This window comes from Pygoscelis adeliae, unplaced genomic scaffold (assembly GCF_000699105.1).
Source record: "Pygoscelis adeliae isolate BGI_AS28 unplaced genomic scaffold, ASM69910v1 Scaffold40, whole genome shotgun sequence".
Classification (NCBI taxonomy): Eukaryota; Metazoa; Chordata; class Aves; order Sphenisciformes; family Spheniscidae; genus Pygoscelis; species Pygoscelis adeliae.
Genome location: NW_008823953.1, coordinates 37,366 through 52,412, shown reverse-complemented (window position 1 = coordinate 52,412; position 15,047 = coordinate 37,366). Strand labels below are relative to the sequence as shown.

At 39.6% G+C, this 15,047-nt stretch overlaps 1 protein-coding gene across 1 annotated transcript in view; it reads left to right on the top strand.

Moving 5' to 3' along the window:
- Positions 1-15,047, top strand: part of VPS41 (vacuolar protein sorting 41 homolog (S. cerevisiae)) — a 110,610-nt gene that overhangs the window by 71,136 nt on the left and 24,427 nt on the right. Inside the window, exons 11-18 of the mRNA XM_009321437.1 lie at positions 865-994; positions 2,713-2,828; positions 4,405-4,461; positions 7,422-7,483; positions 8,248-8,329; positions 12,555-12,647; positions 13,145-13,272; positions 14,184-14,328. Of these exons, the coding sequence (XP_009319712.1) occupies positions 865-994; positions 2,713-2,828; positions 4,405-4,461; positions 7,422-7,483; positions 8,248-8,329; positions 12,555-12,647; positions 13,145-13,272; positions 14,184-14,328 (813 nt within the window). The remainder of the gene's footprint in view (positions 1-864; positions 995-2,712; positions 2,829-4,404; positions 4,462-7,421; positions 7,484-8,247; positions 8,330-12,554; positions 12,648-13,144; positions 13,273-14,183; positions 14,329-15,047) is intronic.

The following is a 15,047-nucleotide window of genomic DNA, read 5'->3' as shown; positions in this document are numbered from 1 at the left end:
CAGCACTGGAACAGTTAAATTGAGAAAAGACCCGAGTGGTGCTGCTGCCGAATGGGTAGGCTAGAGCTGTGTAAATCCACTTTATATGTCTCCTCGCTCTTTCATTCTATGTTTTGTTACAATTCACAGCCAGAAGTAGAAAATAAGGAATTGTCTTGGACCTCGACTTAATTAAAAATACAGCTAGTTGAAGACAGCGATTTCCCTTGGATAGAAGATGAAAATCCATGATGTTGTCTTACCATAACCACCTACATTGCACTTGAAAGTTCATGTTGCTCTAAGGCCATCAGCACAGCAAGGGTTTTAGATTATTCTCAGATTTTTTTTTTCCCTACTGCTGCTGGACGCTTAAAAGCGCAAGCTTAAACACTAGCTAAAAAAAAACCCAAGTTCATCTAGGTAGCAGAATATCATTGATTCATAGAGCTCTGTCCTTTGGGGCCTGAGCCCAGCTGAGAACGTGTCTTAAATTGTTCTGTTGCTTGTTGAATGCAATGATTGATGATCATCTGTGATAACCCTGAAAAATTCTGTGACCAAGAACAGAAAAATAGTGAGCAAACTCAGGGGAAGGGTTCGACCTGTGTCTTGTCTAAACCTCCTTCTCTGCACTGATCTGTTCAAGGGAAGCAAGCCAAGAGTAGGAATAACTTTCCTTTGTGTTTCAGATGCGATTACAGCTACTCTGTGGAGCACAACTTTGCAACTTTTATGGTTTGCAACTGAGTACCCAGTGCAAAGTGCTGCACCTTTGGGAATGTTTGCAGCTATTGAATTTCAGCCTTGGTTGTAGATGACCATCAGTTGGCATTGCTAAGGTAAATCGTGTAGGATGCAACTAAGATGTTTGCATTTTTCTAGGAAGTGGAGTGTTGTGCAAGGCCTAGACTGGATATTGTACAACCCCTACCTGAGTCCTGTGAAGAGATCTCTTCTGATGCACTAACAGTACGAGGATTTCAGGAAAATGAATGTAGAGATTATCATTTAGGTAGGTGTTCTTAATTTTTGTTTTATTTTCATTACTTGGTTAAAAAAGACTTGATTTGGGAGACCTCAACCACTTTTTTCATTTTTATGTCATCTCCTTGAATAGCTGTCTATAACTGCTTATGACACTGAAGCGTAAAGTGGAAATCCACAAGAACCAGTCACATGAAAGAAAACAAATGTGCATATTTAAACATCATGATTTGTAATGCAATCTATTAAGTCAGACATACTGGGGAAGGCAGAAATACAGATCTCATGTAATGTCCAGTATCGTGGAAGGCAGTATCTTTGATGGAGATGTATTCAGCATGTGATCCATAGGACCTCTTCTGTCTCTTTGGACACAAAGGGCTTCAGGAATAGTGAAATGAGTGATATAGTGTCTGGAAAAGCTGCTTTAGAGACAAAGACGGAATAAATGACACTTCAACAGTGAGATGCACCTGGATCAACTTAAAAGGGGCACACTCACATTTAGCTTCCCTGCACTGACAAAGCTGTTGGCGTATAATAGACCCCAGAATGGTAAAATGTAATGAATAGGAACTGGAGTTTGGCAAGTTCAGCCTAGAAGATAGGTTTAATTATGTAACAGGCAGGGAGGTTAAGCCCTGGCACACCAGTCTTTTAAATAAGATGGGATGGTTTTCTGGTATGCATTGTAGTTCAGAAAGATGCATGGCAAAGCTGGTGCAGAATTCCTTGGTGAAGATTATATAGCCTGTGTTATACAGAAACATTCCTTCTGGCTTTTAAAATCCATGAATCTGATTTTTTAAGCATCTTCTCTGGCAGCATGCTTCAAATCATAGGCTTGGCAGGCCTCTTTGTGTACATCAATGCCCTTAAGCCACTAGAAATATAGTATATCTCCTCCTCATCTCCAGAACATCTCTGCTGCTATCAATAGAATTGGGTTTTCTTTATACCTGTCCCTAAGCAGAACGTTGATGCCCACAGCTGTACTTTTACGCTTAATGAATATTCTAGTTAATCTGACAAGTCTAAAGTTTTTGGATGGCTTTAAAACAAGCATTATTTTGTGAATCGTTTATCAGTTCAGGAGGGTATTTGTATGCGTGTATAGATACAGTTAAGAATGGAGATGGTTTTCTTTCCTGTAGCTACAAAATATTGATGGTGTTTCTTCATGGGTTCTGTGGAAATAACCATTCTGAACAGCCATCTTCTGTTTTTGATTTTACCTTTAAGTACATTTTTACTTTGAGCTTGCTCAAAAATAAAGGCTTATGGTATAAGCAAATGCATTATACATATAACCTTAACTTATAGCATTGCAAATACATTGCTGTAATGATGTGCTGTGTCCCCAGGGGTTATAGCATCTATCATTTATGCTTTTGATGGCCTTGACCTTGATGGGGAGGATAAGTTTATTGCAGGCTATGTAGTGTAATAGTCCTCTAAAAGTATAATAATGTGTTCTAAACCATCATAAAGTTTACACATAGTGGATGAATCAGAATTTGCAATAAGCTGTAGTGATTTTTTATTTTTGAGAGCTATTTTGCCATTTAAACCAGTTTTAATTTATTGGATAATACAGCTTCCCAAACAAGCATGTTCTGCAGGAGTAGCCTTGCTGTCTTCCTTGCATCCTCCTCTTTTTAAATTCCCCTCAAGGGTGTACTAAAAAGCAGGGCTTTACTTGAGGAAAATATTATAATAACGATAAAACTGTGTATGCATTTGCAGAGTATTCGGAAGGTGAATCACTTTTTTATATCATCAGCCCAAGAGATGTGGTTGTGGCTAAAGAGCGGGACCAAGATGACCACATTGACTGGCTTCTTGAAAAGAAGAAATACGAAGTAATTTTTACAACATTCTTTCCTTCAGGCTTTCCTGGTTTAGAAATCGGGGTGGGATGATGAACTCTGCTAGGTCATTTGGATTGGATAGTTTCTGTTCCTACAGTCAGTGACTAAATGCTTGTAAAGGGTAGGAGTTGACTATACATCTCTCCATCACTCTGGAGAGTTAATCTTCCTACTGAAACAACTCATCTGAATTGGACCCAAGTGAGGTAGCTGAATTAGATGCTGTGAATACTGCTCTCAGCATCAGATATGAAATGAATTAGCTGTCACTGAAAATTATTAAAGCTGGTTTTTGGTTTTAAAGCAGCAGAACAGTTAACTAATGAGCTACATGGATATTTTTCTAGATCTATCCCCACTAAAGAGCAAAGGGAAATGGACTTGGCGGGCAATACTAGATTTTTCCCACTCTATATTGCTTCCACTGTAGAGCGAAAAGGTTGTGTTAGGGTAGTGTGCATTGCTCTGCGTTACTTACCTTCAGTGTTGAAGCTTTTAAAAGTAAAATAATATGGGCTCGGACTGTAGGTGTTGGTGCTGAAAATAGTGTTACTCACAAAAAAGTAGAGCCAATATTAAAAAAAAAAAAAAGGTATACAGCTCCCTTGGAGAAAAAGCGGCTCAGTATTTGGTTGCATAAATATTGGTGTGTTTAAGCATGTATATCTAAACATCTGAAACAACAATAATTCTTACAGACAATATCAACATGCACCCAGTGTTCTGGATTCTGACGTCCTGCAGTTAATGACTTAGAACACTTGTTACGATGCATAAAGTAACTTGCAAATGCTTATTTACGTGTTATTTGTTGGACACCCATTATAATAAAAAAAAAGTGGGAAAGCCATTCAGCACGTATTCCTTTTCTTAATGCAATCATGGTATTCCTCATGCAGATTTGTTTAAATCCTTGTGGATGCTTTTGCATCTGAATAGCAAATTCATATGATGAGTACAGTTTTGCAGTTTATGTAAATCACAGCATTTGGTCCCTGAAGACTCCAGTAATTTGCAAGTGACAGCTGTGCGTGTGCCTTTGTGAAAGCCATTCAAGGTAGTAGATACCTTGTGTGTTATGATGTATGTTAAAGATTTCATTTGGTTTGTAAAAGTGCCAGCTTTGTTTCTGTACATTTGAAAGAAGTAGAAGAATGGCAACTGACACTTAAATATAAATCAGTCTGACTGGAGAAGACTTTTGGGTTGGGGAAGTGAAAGGTAGCCTTCTTTCCTGATTCCCCCCCCCGCAGGTTTTGGTAGTGAAGGGTTCTCATTTGAAAATGATCCAATGCGATTGCATTGTCTGTTTCGTTGTAATCTTGCGATTTGATCCTAATATAGTAATGTGGAGTGAACCCAGATGGAAACAAAAGTAGTTTGTCTTTGGTTGACTGCTTTTGTTTGAGTATGAATTCAAAGCTGTTCATCCAACCATGGCATTAAAAATTCTAGTGCTTCAAACACCCTGCTCTGAAAAATAGTTGATATATGCAGTTCTAGAGCTTTCTGTGTTGAAAGTTTGTGTATTTGACTAGTATCTCTGTTTTCTACTTTTTGAATATAGGAAGCTTTGATGGCAGCTGAGATAAGTCAGAAGACCATAAAAAAGCACAAGATTTTGGTAAGTCTCAAAACTTCTTTTCAAGACAAAATATCTGATTTCTTTTAGAACGCTGTGAGATGCTACACATACATTCCAGTATTTGTCTGTATTGCACCAGACAATAGCTGTTAGGCACACTCCAACTAGCATTGGATTTGCTGGTTTCGGCTGCAGAACAGGAATCTTAGTGTGTGAAACGCGAAAGGATCTGGATTTTATGAAGGTGCTATTGACATTAGAAAGAAGAGAATTGCACTTCTCTGATTGCTGATGGGGGGGTGGGGTTTGCTTTTACTTTTGTATTAAATTTGCTGTTGTTTCAAGTAGCATAGTATTAAAATATTAGAGATTGGGGGCGCGGGGGTGACACATTTCTCTTTAACTTTTACCTTGTACATGTGACAGGGTTTTGGCAGGAGTTTAAAAGGTGCGATTGGAAGACCTTTTAAATGCTATTGAAATTCAGTTGCGGTTTCACATCTAGCGCTCTCACGTTGCTTTGCAATTCTCATTATTTTACATAGTTAAGCTCCTTTTCTCCTGTATAGTTATTTCCCATGTTTATAGGGAAATATTTTGCTGCTTCACAGATCAGCAAAGGGTATCGATGTTTAAGACAAAAGGGGGGATAATGTAATAGCCACAAAAGCACCGCTAATTTTAGCTCTTTTTTTTTGTTTGTTTAAATTGAACTCAGTGTGAACACATTGGTGTTTCATTAATACTGCTGCTTCTTTAAATGGAAGTTTGTATTTAAGTACAGTGTTAGAAGATGTGTTTAATTTTTAGCCAGATTACTGCTATAATATTGTTGTGGTTTAACCCCAGCTGACAACTAAGCACCACACAGTCACTCACTCACTCACTCCCTCCCAGTGGGATGGGGGAAAGAATCAGAAGAGTAAAAGTGAGAAAACTCGTGGGTTGAGATAAAGACAGTTCAATAGGTGAAGCAAAAGCCACGCGCGCAAGCAAAGCAAAATAAGGGAATTAATTCACTACTTCCCATCGGCAGGCAGGTGTTCAGCCATCTCCAGAAAAGCGGGGCTTCATCAACCATAACGGTTACTTGGGAAGACAAATGCCATCACTCCAAACGTTCCCCCCCCCCTCCCCCTTCCTCCTTCTTCCCCCAGCTTTATATGCTGAGCATGACGTCATATGGTGTGGAATATCCCTTTGGTCAGTTGGGGTCAGCTGTCCCGGCTGTGTCCCCTCCCAACTTCTTGTGCACCCCCAGCCTACTCACTGGTGGGGTGGTGTGAGAAGCCAAAAAGGCCTTGACTCTGTGTAAGCACTGCTCAGCAGTAACGAAAACATCCCTGTATTGTCAACACTGTTTCCAGCACAAATCCAAAACACAGCCCCATACCAGCCACTGTGAAGAAAATTAACTCTATCCCAGCCAAAACCAGCACAAATATGCACACTGTATATCAGTATGTCTTAAAAATTCTTTTCTTCTTGTGTAGTCCAGAAGTTGAATCAAGGCCTAATGGCATGCTATCACCTATCACAGGGTTTGTATGATTTAGCTGCTCTGTGACCTTTGCAAAAGATGTAAAGAATTCTTAAAGGAGGTCCTGGCAATACAAACGGGGTGGTGGGGGGGAAGCTTTTCTCTTGGTTTGCAAAAATTTGCTCCACTAGGATGAAATTCAGTGTGGGTATATACAAGCAGAGCTGTTGAGTATTTGGTATCTAATGCAAAACCTATGGAATGTGTTGAGGGGAAAAAATGTTGACATCAAGCTCTAAGTGAAGGATTAGTGGTACAGGGATTTAAAACCAACTCATGCTCTTGCTGCCCAGCAGCAGTCAGACCAGTGATACCACACTCACACCACCTGACAAGTGTGGTGGTCTTGGGGATTTTTTTAGGTTGCAGTAATGATCGCTGCCCCTCTGCACGTCTTGAGCAGAATGCAAGGGTCCTAAACAGCCACAGATGTATGGCTCCTTTCCTTGTACCGTTTTCTCTGCTCACTGGGGAGCTGGCCCACAGGAGAAAGAGACTGCCACAAATCTTCGTTCTTGATAATGGTGAAGTTGAAAGTACAAAGATGGCTCCTATAGTGGAATTAAATCCTAAAATCTGGTGCATGTGCATGAATTTTTTTTTTTAAAGTTTGTAGTATATTGAACAATTGAAGTTGTTAGGTATCTCAGTTCATATTCTGCTTTGCTCAGTACTGTCCTTGATTTTGATCAAAAATTTTGTGTTGTACCTCAGAAGACCCAGATGTTTTTTGTAAGAAACAAGGACTTTTTTTTTTTTTTTCATTGTGCAATCCTCTTTTTTGCTGGAAACAATGTGATTTTAGTGATATGATTCTTAAGTTGTGCAGTGGGTACACTGGGCTGTGTTGACCTTGACACCATCATTGGAATTACAGCAGAAGGCATGATTGTTTCACCAAAATTTTAATATATTAAATGCCTACCAAAATAATTTTACAGCTGACGTGTGTGATAAACACTTGAGAGGGGAATTTAGTATGTAATAATATGTAATAATCTTGCTAAATTCTTGGTAATTCCTTTACCTTATGGAGCAGCACTAGGATTTATATTCTCAATCAGTGTTTTTCCCCTCTGCAAACTTTGTGTTGACAAAGAAGGTGTCTCATACAATGGCTGGTGGTTTTATGTTTGAGATAGCTAATGCAGACACTGACTGATCAGCTCTGTGTTTTGAACAATCCTTAATATGTAGATGTGGCACAGTCTTTCCAGTGTCAATGTCATTACGAGAATTATTTAAAAGAGCATCTGAATTTGAACCTGTGAGTGGTCTAGGCAAGTATTTTGTGTTGACTGGTCTGTGGGCCCTATATTGAAAGGAGAGCTGGGGGTATCCACTTAGGGCATTGTGCTCGACCTAACCGGTGCATGCAGCTGGAATGATGGTTGTTGTGGTAGTCAAGTATTTGACTTTCAAACTTTTATAACTAATTCCTTATTTTTATTCCCTTTAGGACATCGGTTTAGCCTATATAAATCACCTAGTGGAGAAAGGAGAGTATGACCTGGCTGCTCGGTAACATATTAAAGATTTTCTTTGCTGGCTGAAGTGTGTCTGTGTGAGGAAAAAGTGAAAGCAAATTATTGATTCTGAAGTATTTTGTGATGTTGATTTTTCTGTGTGTTCTGGAGTTTCTGAAGATTCAAAACATACAGATGTGTTACTGCACCCTATATTTTCTTGCCTGTAGTGACCCAAAATTTACTGTATTCTTTCTAAAGTTTAATTAGAATTGAGACATATACATTTTTGAAAGTAAGCCTTGATTTTTTCAGTTACACTAGATTTTCAAAACAGAGGGTTTTTTTGGATGTTGATAATCTTAAGCTTATTAGTGTGTCATTACATGTAAGACCATGAGAAAATAATTTGTGGTTATGTGGGTGTAAACAAAAATGTCAAATCTGGGTATCTAAAGTAAGGACCAGAAATTACTTAAGATTTGTGTTTTCATGTATATGTATGTGTAAGCACATCTTTTTAAGTGCTCAGTTTAGCTGAGATTTAAAAATTTCACTCATAAAGTTAATATGGCCCTAATCAATAAGAGTGAATGCATAGTAAGCAGTCAAGTCCTCTTGGATGCAAAGAAATTGTAAGATCTGAAAGGAGGAGTACCTGGCATACTCCGCTTGAAGCAATGGTTGCCAGAATAAATGACCTTTGAAAGTGTCTTGATAGGGAGAAGAAAGGAGAAAGGAATCCTTGCAGTAATGCTGTCACATTTGTATTATTCTGTCTACCTACTTCTGTTTTCTCCCCTTTCATCTTGCTTCCAGAAAGTGCCAGAAAATTCTTGGCAAAAACACAGAACTCTGGGAATTTGAAGTTTACAAGTTTAAAGAAATAGGTCAGCTTAAGGTAAGTTAATTTGTACCTCTGGACTCAACTAATTGGCATGATATATTTCCTGCATGTTTTGACCAAGTTATCTAAAGGATCACATTTAATGGCACTAGTGTGGTAGCAGGTTATAACACTGCCCTCAAAATTCCTTCCCCAGATCTCTAGTTGTACAGTTGTCATTCACATTGATGTGTATATGGTAACAAGCCTCAAAACAGGGTTGGAGGCACAGCACATCCAGGTACTTGGCTACCTATTTTTAACTTGTTGACAGCCCGCAAGTAAAAGACCCACACCCCAAGGCCTTTACTTTCAAAGATGCTCACAGTTAAATACATCGTTCCCATTTACTTTTCACTCCCTTCCAGTATGTCCTGAAAAATCCTACCCCAACTCTTAAGGAAAATAGCGTCTGTGGGTGCCAGCCTTTCCTGAAAATCCAAGTCCCTTGCAACAGAGCCACAGCTTTAAGTGTCAAAGAGTAGTTAAATTGCAAAGCAACAGGGAAAACCTGTGCTGTGTGCTAGAAATGATGGCAAGAAAGAGGAGCAGTCTGCCCTGTCTTGTGTTTTCGCTGGTCACAAACCAGCTACTGTAACGGTACACGTTAATGTGAGATTACCAGTTAATAAATTGCCCGGGACGTGAGGCTATTGCACTGTCACTGCCAAACTAGTAGAAAACATTATGCATACTCCCTTTGGTAATGCATGTATGTTTATTTCTGAATTTTATGTCTTCCTATTCAAACCCAATGAGCCAAAAAGGACATATTATTAAGATCTCACAGGATGCAGTCCCTTGCTGGTTTTGAGCTGTTTAATTCTGTTCAAAGAGCGAAAGTGTTTCAGCATTATGGTTTTCAAAAATGTCTGGCTTTTGTTTTAGAGCCACTCCAGTGCGAGGACAGCCTTGCCTTTTGTATGAGTTCCTAGTGTTTCGGTGTACTCTTTGCCACCTTGGAAGATGAAATCTCATGTTTCTGTCTCTCTGTTTCAATCCAATGAAGGACCTGAGTGCAGGTGCAAGTGAAATTTTGATACACTGCTTCTTAGTCCTTTTGGATTTATTTTGGTTTTTGGATGCGAGTGTCTGGAATGGATGTTTTTCTTGTCTCCACTTATGTCATCCAGCAGACTGTAAAATATAAAAATATTTGCAGGTTTGCCGCAAAAACATCTCTGCTAAATTACTGCCTTTCTAAACAGTTGGTTGTTTTCAGCCCCTTGAAGGCAGATTTAGAAAAACATAAGATGCAGTCCATTACATTATTCAGCTTCAAGCTGCAGTTCTAGAAGATTCTTTCTTATTTTACTATTTCAATCGCGTATAACTTTTCCCAAGTTCCTAAAGATACCTGAAAATCATAAGGGATGGACTAAGTTAAGCCAGATCTAAATGAAGTGGTTCTTGAAATGGTTGGGGTCACTTGTATGCTATTTGGAATTTTTACCTATTTACCCAACCAGCAGGTATTAAACACGATAGCGTAACTGGGCTGTAACAGCTTTAAGCCCTGATGAGGAGACTCTATTTGAGATTTGGAGACACAGTGTATTTCGAAAGGTAATTTTCTTAAAGAATTTGCGCAGCATATAAGTGGTTGCCTGAAATCTGATGTTTCCAATATAATGTGATTTGCCAATAACTAAGGTGCAGTAAAACTAAAGGTTTAAACTTCCCTTCCTGCAGAGGGACTAATTAGTGATATCACAATGTCAAAGCCTGTGGGATGTGTGTTGTTTGTTTGCTTGTAGGTTTAGGGGGTTTTTGAGTGTTCTGTACTAAAAGGTCCTGTTTGGCTACCAGAGGTTGCACGTTGGTATCTTGATGTCTCTCCTGTCTTCAGTGAAAGTCCTCTGGCAAACCTTGTTACAGCAGTTTCAAGATTTTACAGCTTTGCAATGATCTGCTCCTCTCCTCCTCCAGCAGTGGTGGCTTGATGGAGTTACATGCTTGTGCTCGAGTTACTTCAGTGTAAAATCCAATGTCTCAGTTCAAACAGCGGAGGAAGATGGATTTGGAGGAAGATGCCAAACTCCGCGGGTGCTGGCCATTGTGGCATGAGGGATATGCTCCATTCTGTTGACTCTGCTGTGACAGCAGTGACTTTCAGCAGGGGTGCAGGAGCATCAGCTAGCAGCAGCAATGCTTTAATGACCAAACATTGGCTAGAGGACACATGAAAGACTTCACCTGACTGTGGCGGGCGTAGCATAGAGCAGCATTATCCACACAGCCCCTTTCATCTCATAGGTATCCTCTGAGGAATAAATAATTGTGGTTTGGGCTTATTGGTGAGATGTTTTAAGCTATCTCGTGTCAACTTTGTATGGACTTCCTTGTGTATACCCCGCCCTTATACCTATTGATCAAAAGTCTGAAAGCAGATCTTAAGAAGAAACAAAGGAAGAAAATATTTCTGTGTATAGTATCCTGTTTTTATTTAAAGTCACTTTCACCATGTGGTTCAGGAATTAATACAAAGGCATCCTGATTCTGCAGGTTTTCAACTGACCTTGCTCCTTAGCTACTGCTTAAAAATAAAATAGGAAGAGTTTGTAAGCTGCAGCACAGGTCTCAGTTCACCTTTGTGCCTAGGCTTAAAAATAACTTGGATGCTTCTCAGTCTTTGCTGAGCACGGGGGCCAAACTGCAGGAGGTGGTTGCACTTTTCCTTCAAAGCAGTGGGACTTGGGGCAGGAGAGACTTCCTTCCTGAGGCAGCCTGGCCCCCATGCAACGAGGCAGCTTGGCCCCCACGCAACAAGGCAGCTGCACCGCTCCGCAGCTCGCTGTGAGGCCGAACCACAGCCAAGAGTTGCAGCAAAGCCTCTTGGGCAAGGCTGTTCATTTAGGAGGTGGCAGGAAGGTAGAAAGTGGGTATGAAAACAGCTGTTGGAGACTGTCCTCTGCCTTCAAGGTTCCAGCTGATGTCAAGCTTGCTTGCTTTATGGCTGGAAGAGGCTTTTTTATGAGGGGGTCAGGAATACGATTCCCCAGGGCAGCTGGCAAGACCGTGCCCTGAGTTAGCTATTAAATTCTGTGACAGACGGTGGGAGCTGATGTTGGCAGCGTGCTACGTTTCAAAGACTGGCCAGGCTCAAACTGTGTGGGGAGAGAGGAGGTCTCCTGTGAGCAATGAACTTTTAATTTCTGCAAAGTCATTAACAATGCTTTTTTTTATTGGCCTTTTATTTTTACCTCCTTTTTCACCTATGGATGGAAGACTTTAATGAAATATGTAACTTAGGCAATCATTTTGATTTAAATACTAGGAGAATTTGTTGTGAATAGTCATTACTGTCTGTAAAACTGCAAAAAAAATGATGTAGTGAGATGTTATTTCTCCTGCTTTGTTCGTGCAACTTCAATAACAAAATGCTACTGCATCGTGTGCCATTAGTGGGCAGCAGGCAACATCTCTGAGTGTTTGGAGGAATTTCATCAGTGTTGGGCCTTCAGCTACAAATCCCAAAGTCCCAACACAGCTGGCAGTGGTAGGGTTTATTTTGGCAGGCGGTAACAACCTTGGCCTCTAGTTGCATGGAATAATAGCGCTAATAAGATGCTGTGCTGAAATTCCAGGGTATGAGCTGATTCATTCTGGCAGGTTCTCATCTCCTGCCTGCCAGAAAGCAGTTCCTTAACACCACCTGTAGAGCAGCAGGCCACACGCCTTCACCCTTTCTGTGGAGAGATGTATTCTCAAATTAATTTTCATTTGGGTATGTAAAAATAGCTGGCAAAACAGAACTCTTCATAAAATGTAGTGACCTTACAGTAAGTCATAAATCAAAAGTACACAGTTTTTAGCAAATGAATGCTTATACCTTTTTACAAGGTAGAAGATCAAGACTGGACAAAATGGATTTTGAAAAATTTCTTCTTCTGAGGGGTCTTTTGTGGGTTTTATTTTCTAAATGACTAGCAGTAAATATTCAGACTTCTCGAAGCGTAAAGGCTGATACTCCCGTTCTAACTAGTATTTTACAACTATCTTACTTATCTGAAAGAATTTTCGTTAGAAATACAATTCCAATGTGTGCAAACCTAAAGTAAATAACTTTAGGACACTGCTTACAAATATGAATATACAGTGCTTCCAGTGTTTGCCAAGAGCCATGTTTTGCATGTAGCTTTGTTTTTTTTTGTTTCACAACAACTTTTTTCTATCATCAGTGTACCAGGATGTTACATGTCATTCCCCTTCTGACACTTTGTTCTCTTTGTTCCTATAGGCAATTAGTCGTTACTTGCCCAGACGGGATCCAGTTTTGAAACCTCTGATCTATGAAATGGTCCTGCATGAGTTTTTGGAGAGTGACTACGAGGTACTGCAGCCTGACGTGTCCACGTGTAATAGCTATTGCCAGCAAAACACCCTCAGCAATGTGGAATTCTGATAGCAAATTCTGTTGTATTCAAACAGATTTTCAGTGGATAATTCAACGATAATGAAAAGATTAAAAAGATGAATTTTGGTTTAGATTTTAAAAGAATAGGTAGAATGTTCTTCAGAGCACGCGAATACTGTGAGATAGGTTACTTTTTATAAATACTATTATTTTTAGTTTGTTTAATGTAGCACAAGTGGTCGAGGTGCTGCACAAAGGATACAGCACCTGAAAGAGACCCAGCTTCATGAATCTTAATAACATTGCCCTAAGAAGGAAAAATTTGTGTTCTGCACTGTACAACGTCTGTGAGCATGTAAAAGTGGCTTAGAGGTGAAGCACAGCAGGTATAATCTCAGAGGCTTAGCTGAAGCTTTGATGTTTTGAAATGTTCCTTAGGCAGTTCTTTCTATTTCTGTTACAATCTCTTATAGGGGTTTGCAACCCTGATAAAAGAGTGGCCTGGAGATCTCTACAACAACACAATCATAGTTCAAGCGGTAGTGGATCACTTGAAGAAAGATCCACAGAACAGGACTTTGCTACAAACACTTGCGGAATTGTGAGTACAATTTTAAACTCCTGTTACAAAAAGTAAGCTTGAAATGGTATACTATAGTTTATAAATATTTGCCTAACTCTCCTAACAGAAATATCTGCTTTGCGGCAGTCTACAGAGTACCAGCTTTCTCTACTCTCCACTCTGCTGATTGCACAGCTTAGCAATTCTTTTCCCTTCCTTATAAGGTGTATGCTGAGTATGAAAGCAGAGAGTTTAGTTTAAGGTTGGATTTGCTACTCCTCTTTCCAAAGCAAATAGCTAGCATTCCACTTTATGCTGTAAGAGGAAGCCTCTTTTGTGAAGTGTGCATTTCAGAATTACCCACAGGAAAATAAAATGATGCTTTTTCCCCACTATTTCAGAAGTAGTATATTTAGGGTTACTGTGGAAATATGTGGCTGGAAAATGTGCCAAAACTGATCTGGTTCTAGGCTATGTTGTACAGGGATAAAGCTCTTTGGTTTTCTCAGCCTGATTCCCATGTTAAGTTCTTTTCATACTGCTTCTTTGAAGAAAGCAGAGCTACTGTCTATTGCTATGTTACAGTCTGTCCCAAAATTTTAAACAGGTTTTTTTTAGCTCTGAAGAGTTCCAATTAGTTTCTAAAACTAGAAAAGCCAGCGTTTTGCGTGGCTTTCCCTGTGGTTTGAAAGTGGGAAAATGAAAATGCAGAGAACCACAGGTCAGAACACAAATGCGGTGGCTGATATAAACAGTTGAAACTAATGTTGCCCAGTGTTTTATTTCCTTCTAACAAAAGTGAATCACAGCAACTATTTAGATATTCATCAGATCAAGTAGCATCCTAACAAGCTTTACATCCTAGAGTATAGTTATATTTTCCCTCATAGGTAATTTTCCTACACTTAGATATGTAAGACCACATGTATTATAACATTGTTTTTTATCAGGTATACTTATGACCAGCGCTATGGCAGAGCCCTAGAAATTTACCTAACTCTGAGGCATAAAGACGTCTTCCAGTTGATCCACAAGCACAATCTTTTCAGTTCTATCAGAGACAAAATTGTTCTGCTCATGGATTTTGATTCAGAGGTATGGTGATCTTAATGATTTTATAGTCACTTTCCACTATAGAGATATTTTAACAGATTAAAAATAAATGAGCTAAAGATAGTGTTGAGGCAGAGAGTGTGTTTGCTGTGTCTGGATACATTCTGAGGTAAGGGAGAAGATGTTTGCCTAGACTATAGAATAATTGACCCAAGGATGATTTTTTTTTCATTTGTTTATTTCCACTTGGGTATCACACACGGTGAGAAGAGTCCCAGATCCAAGATCATTGTTGTGATTCTCAAGTAGACTTTCACCATGATACTCTTTCTGCATTTCTAATCAAATAATACTATTAATAAGCCAAAGAAAGGAGGCAGTGAATTTATTGTGAGACATATATTAAATGTACTTGCCACTTTTCTTTCACTGCAGTCAATTAATAGAATAGAACAGACTATTTCAGTTGGAAGGGACCTACAACGATCATCTCGTCCAACTGCCTGACCAATTCAGGGCTGACCAAGTTAAAGCATGTTGTTAAGGGCATTGTCCAAATGCCTCTTAAACGCTGACAGGCTTGGGGCATCCTCTGGACGCGTTCAAGGACCTCCACATCCTTTTTAAATGGTGGGGCCCAGAACTGCACGCAATACTCAAGGTGAGGCCGCACCAGCGCTGAATACAGCAGGATGATCACCTCTTTTGACTGGCTGGTTATGCTGTGTTTGATGCACCCCAGGATGCGGTTTGCCCTCTTG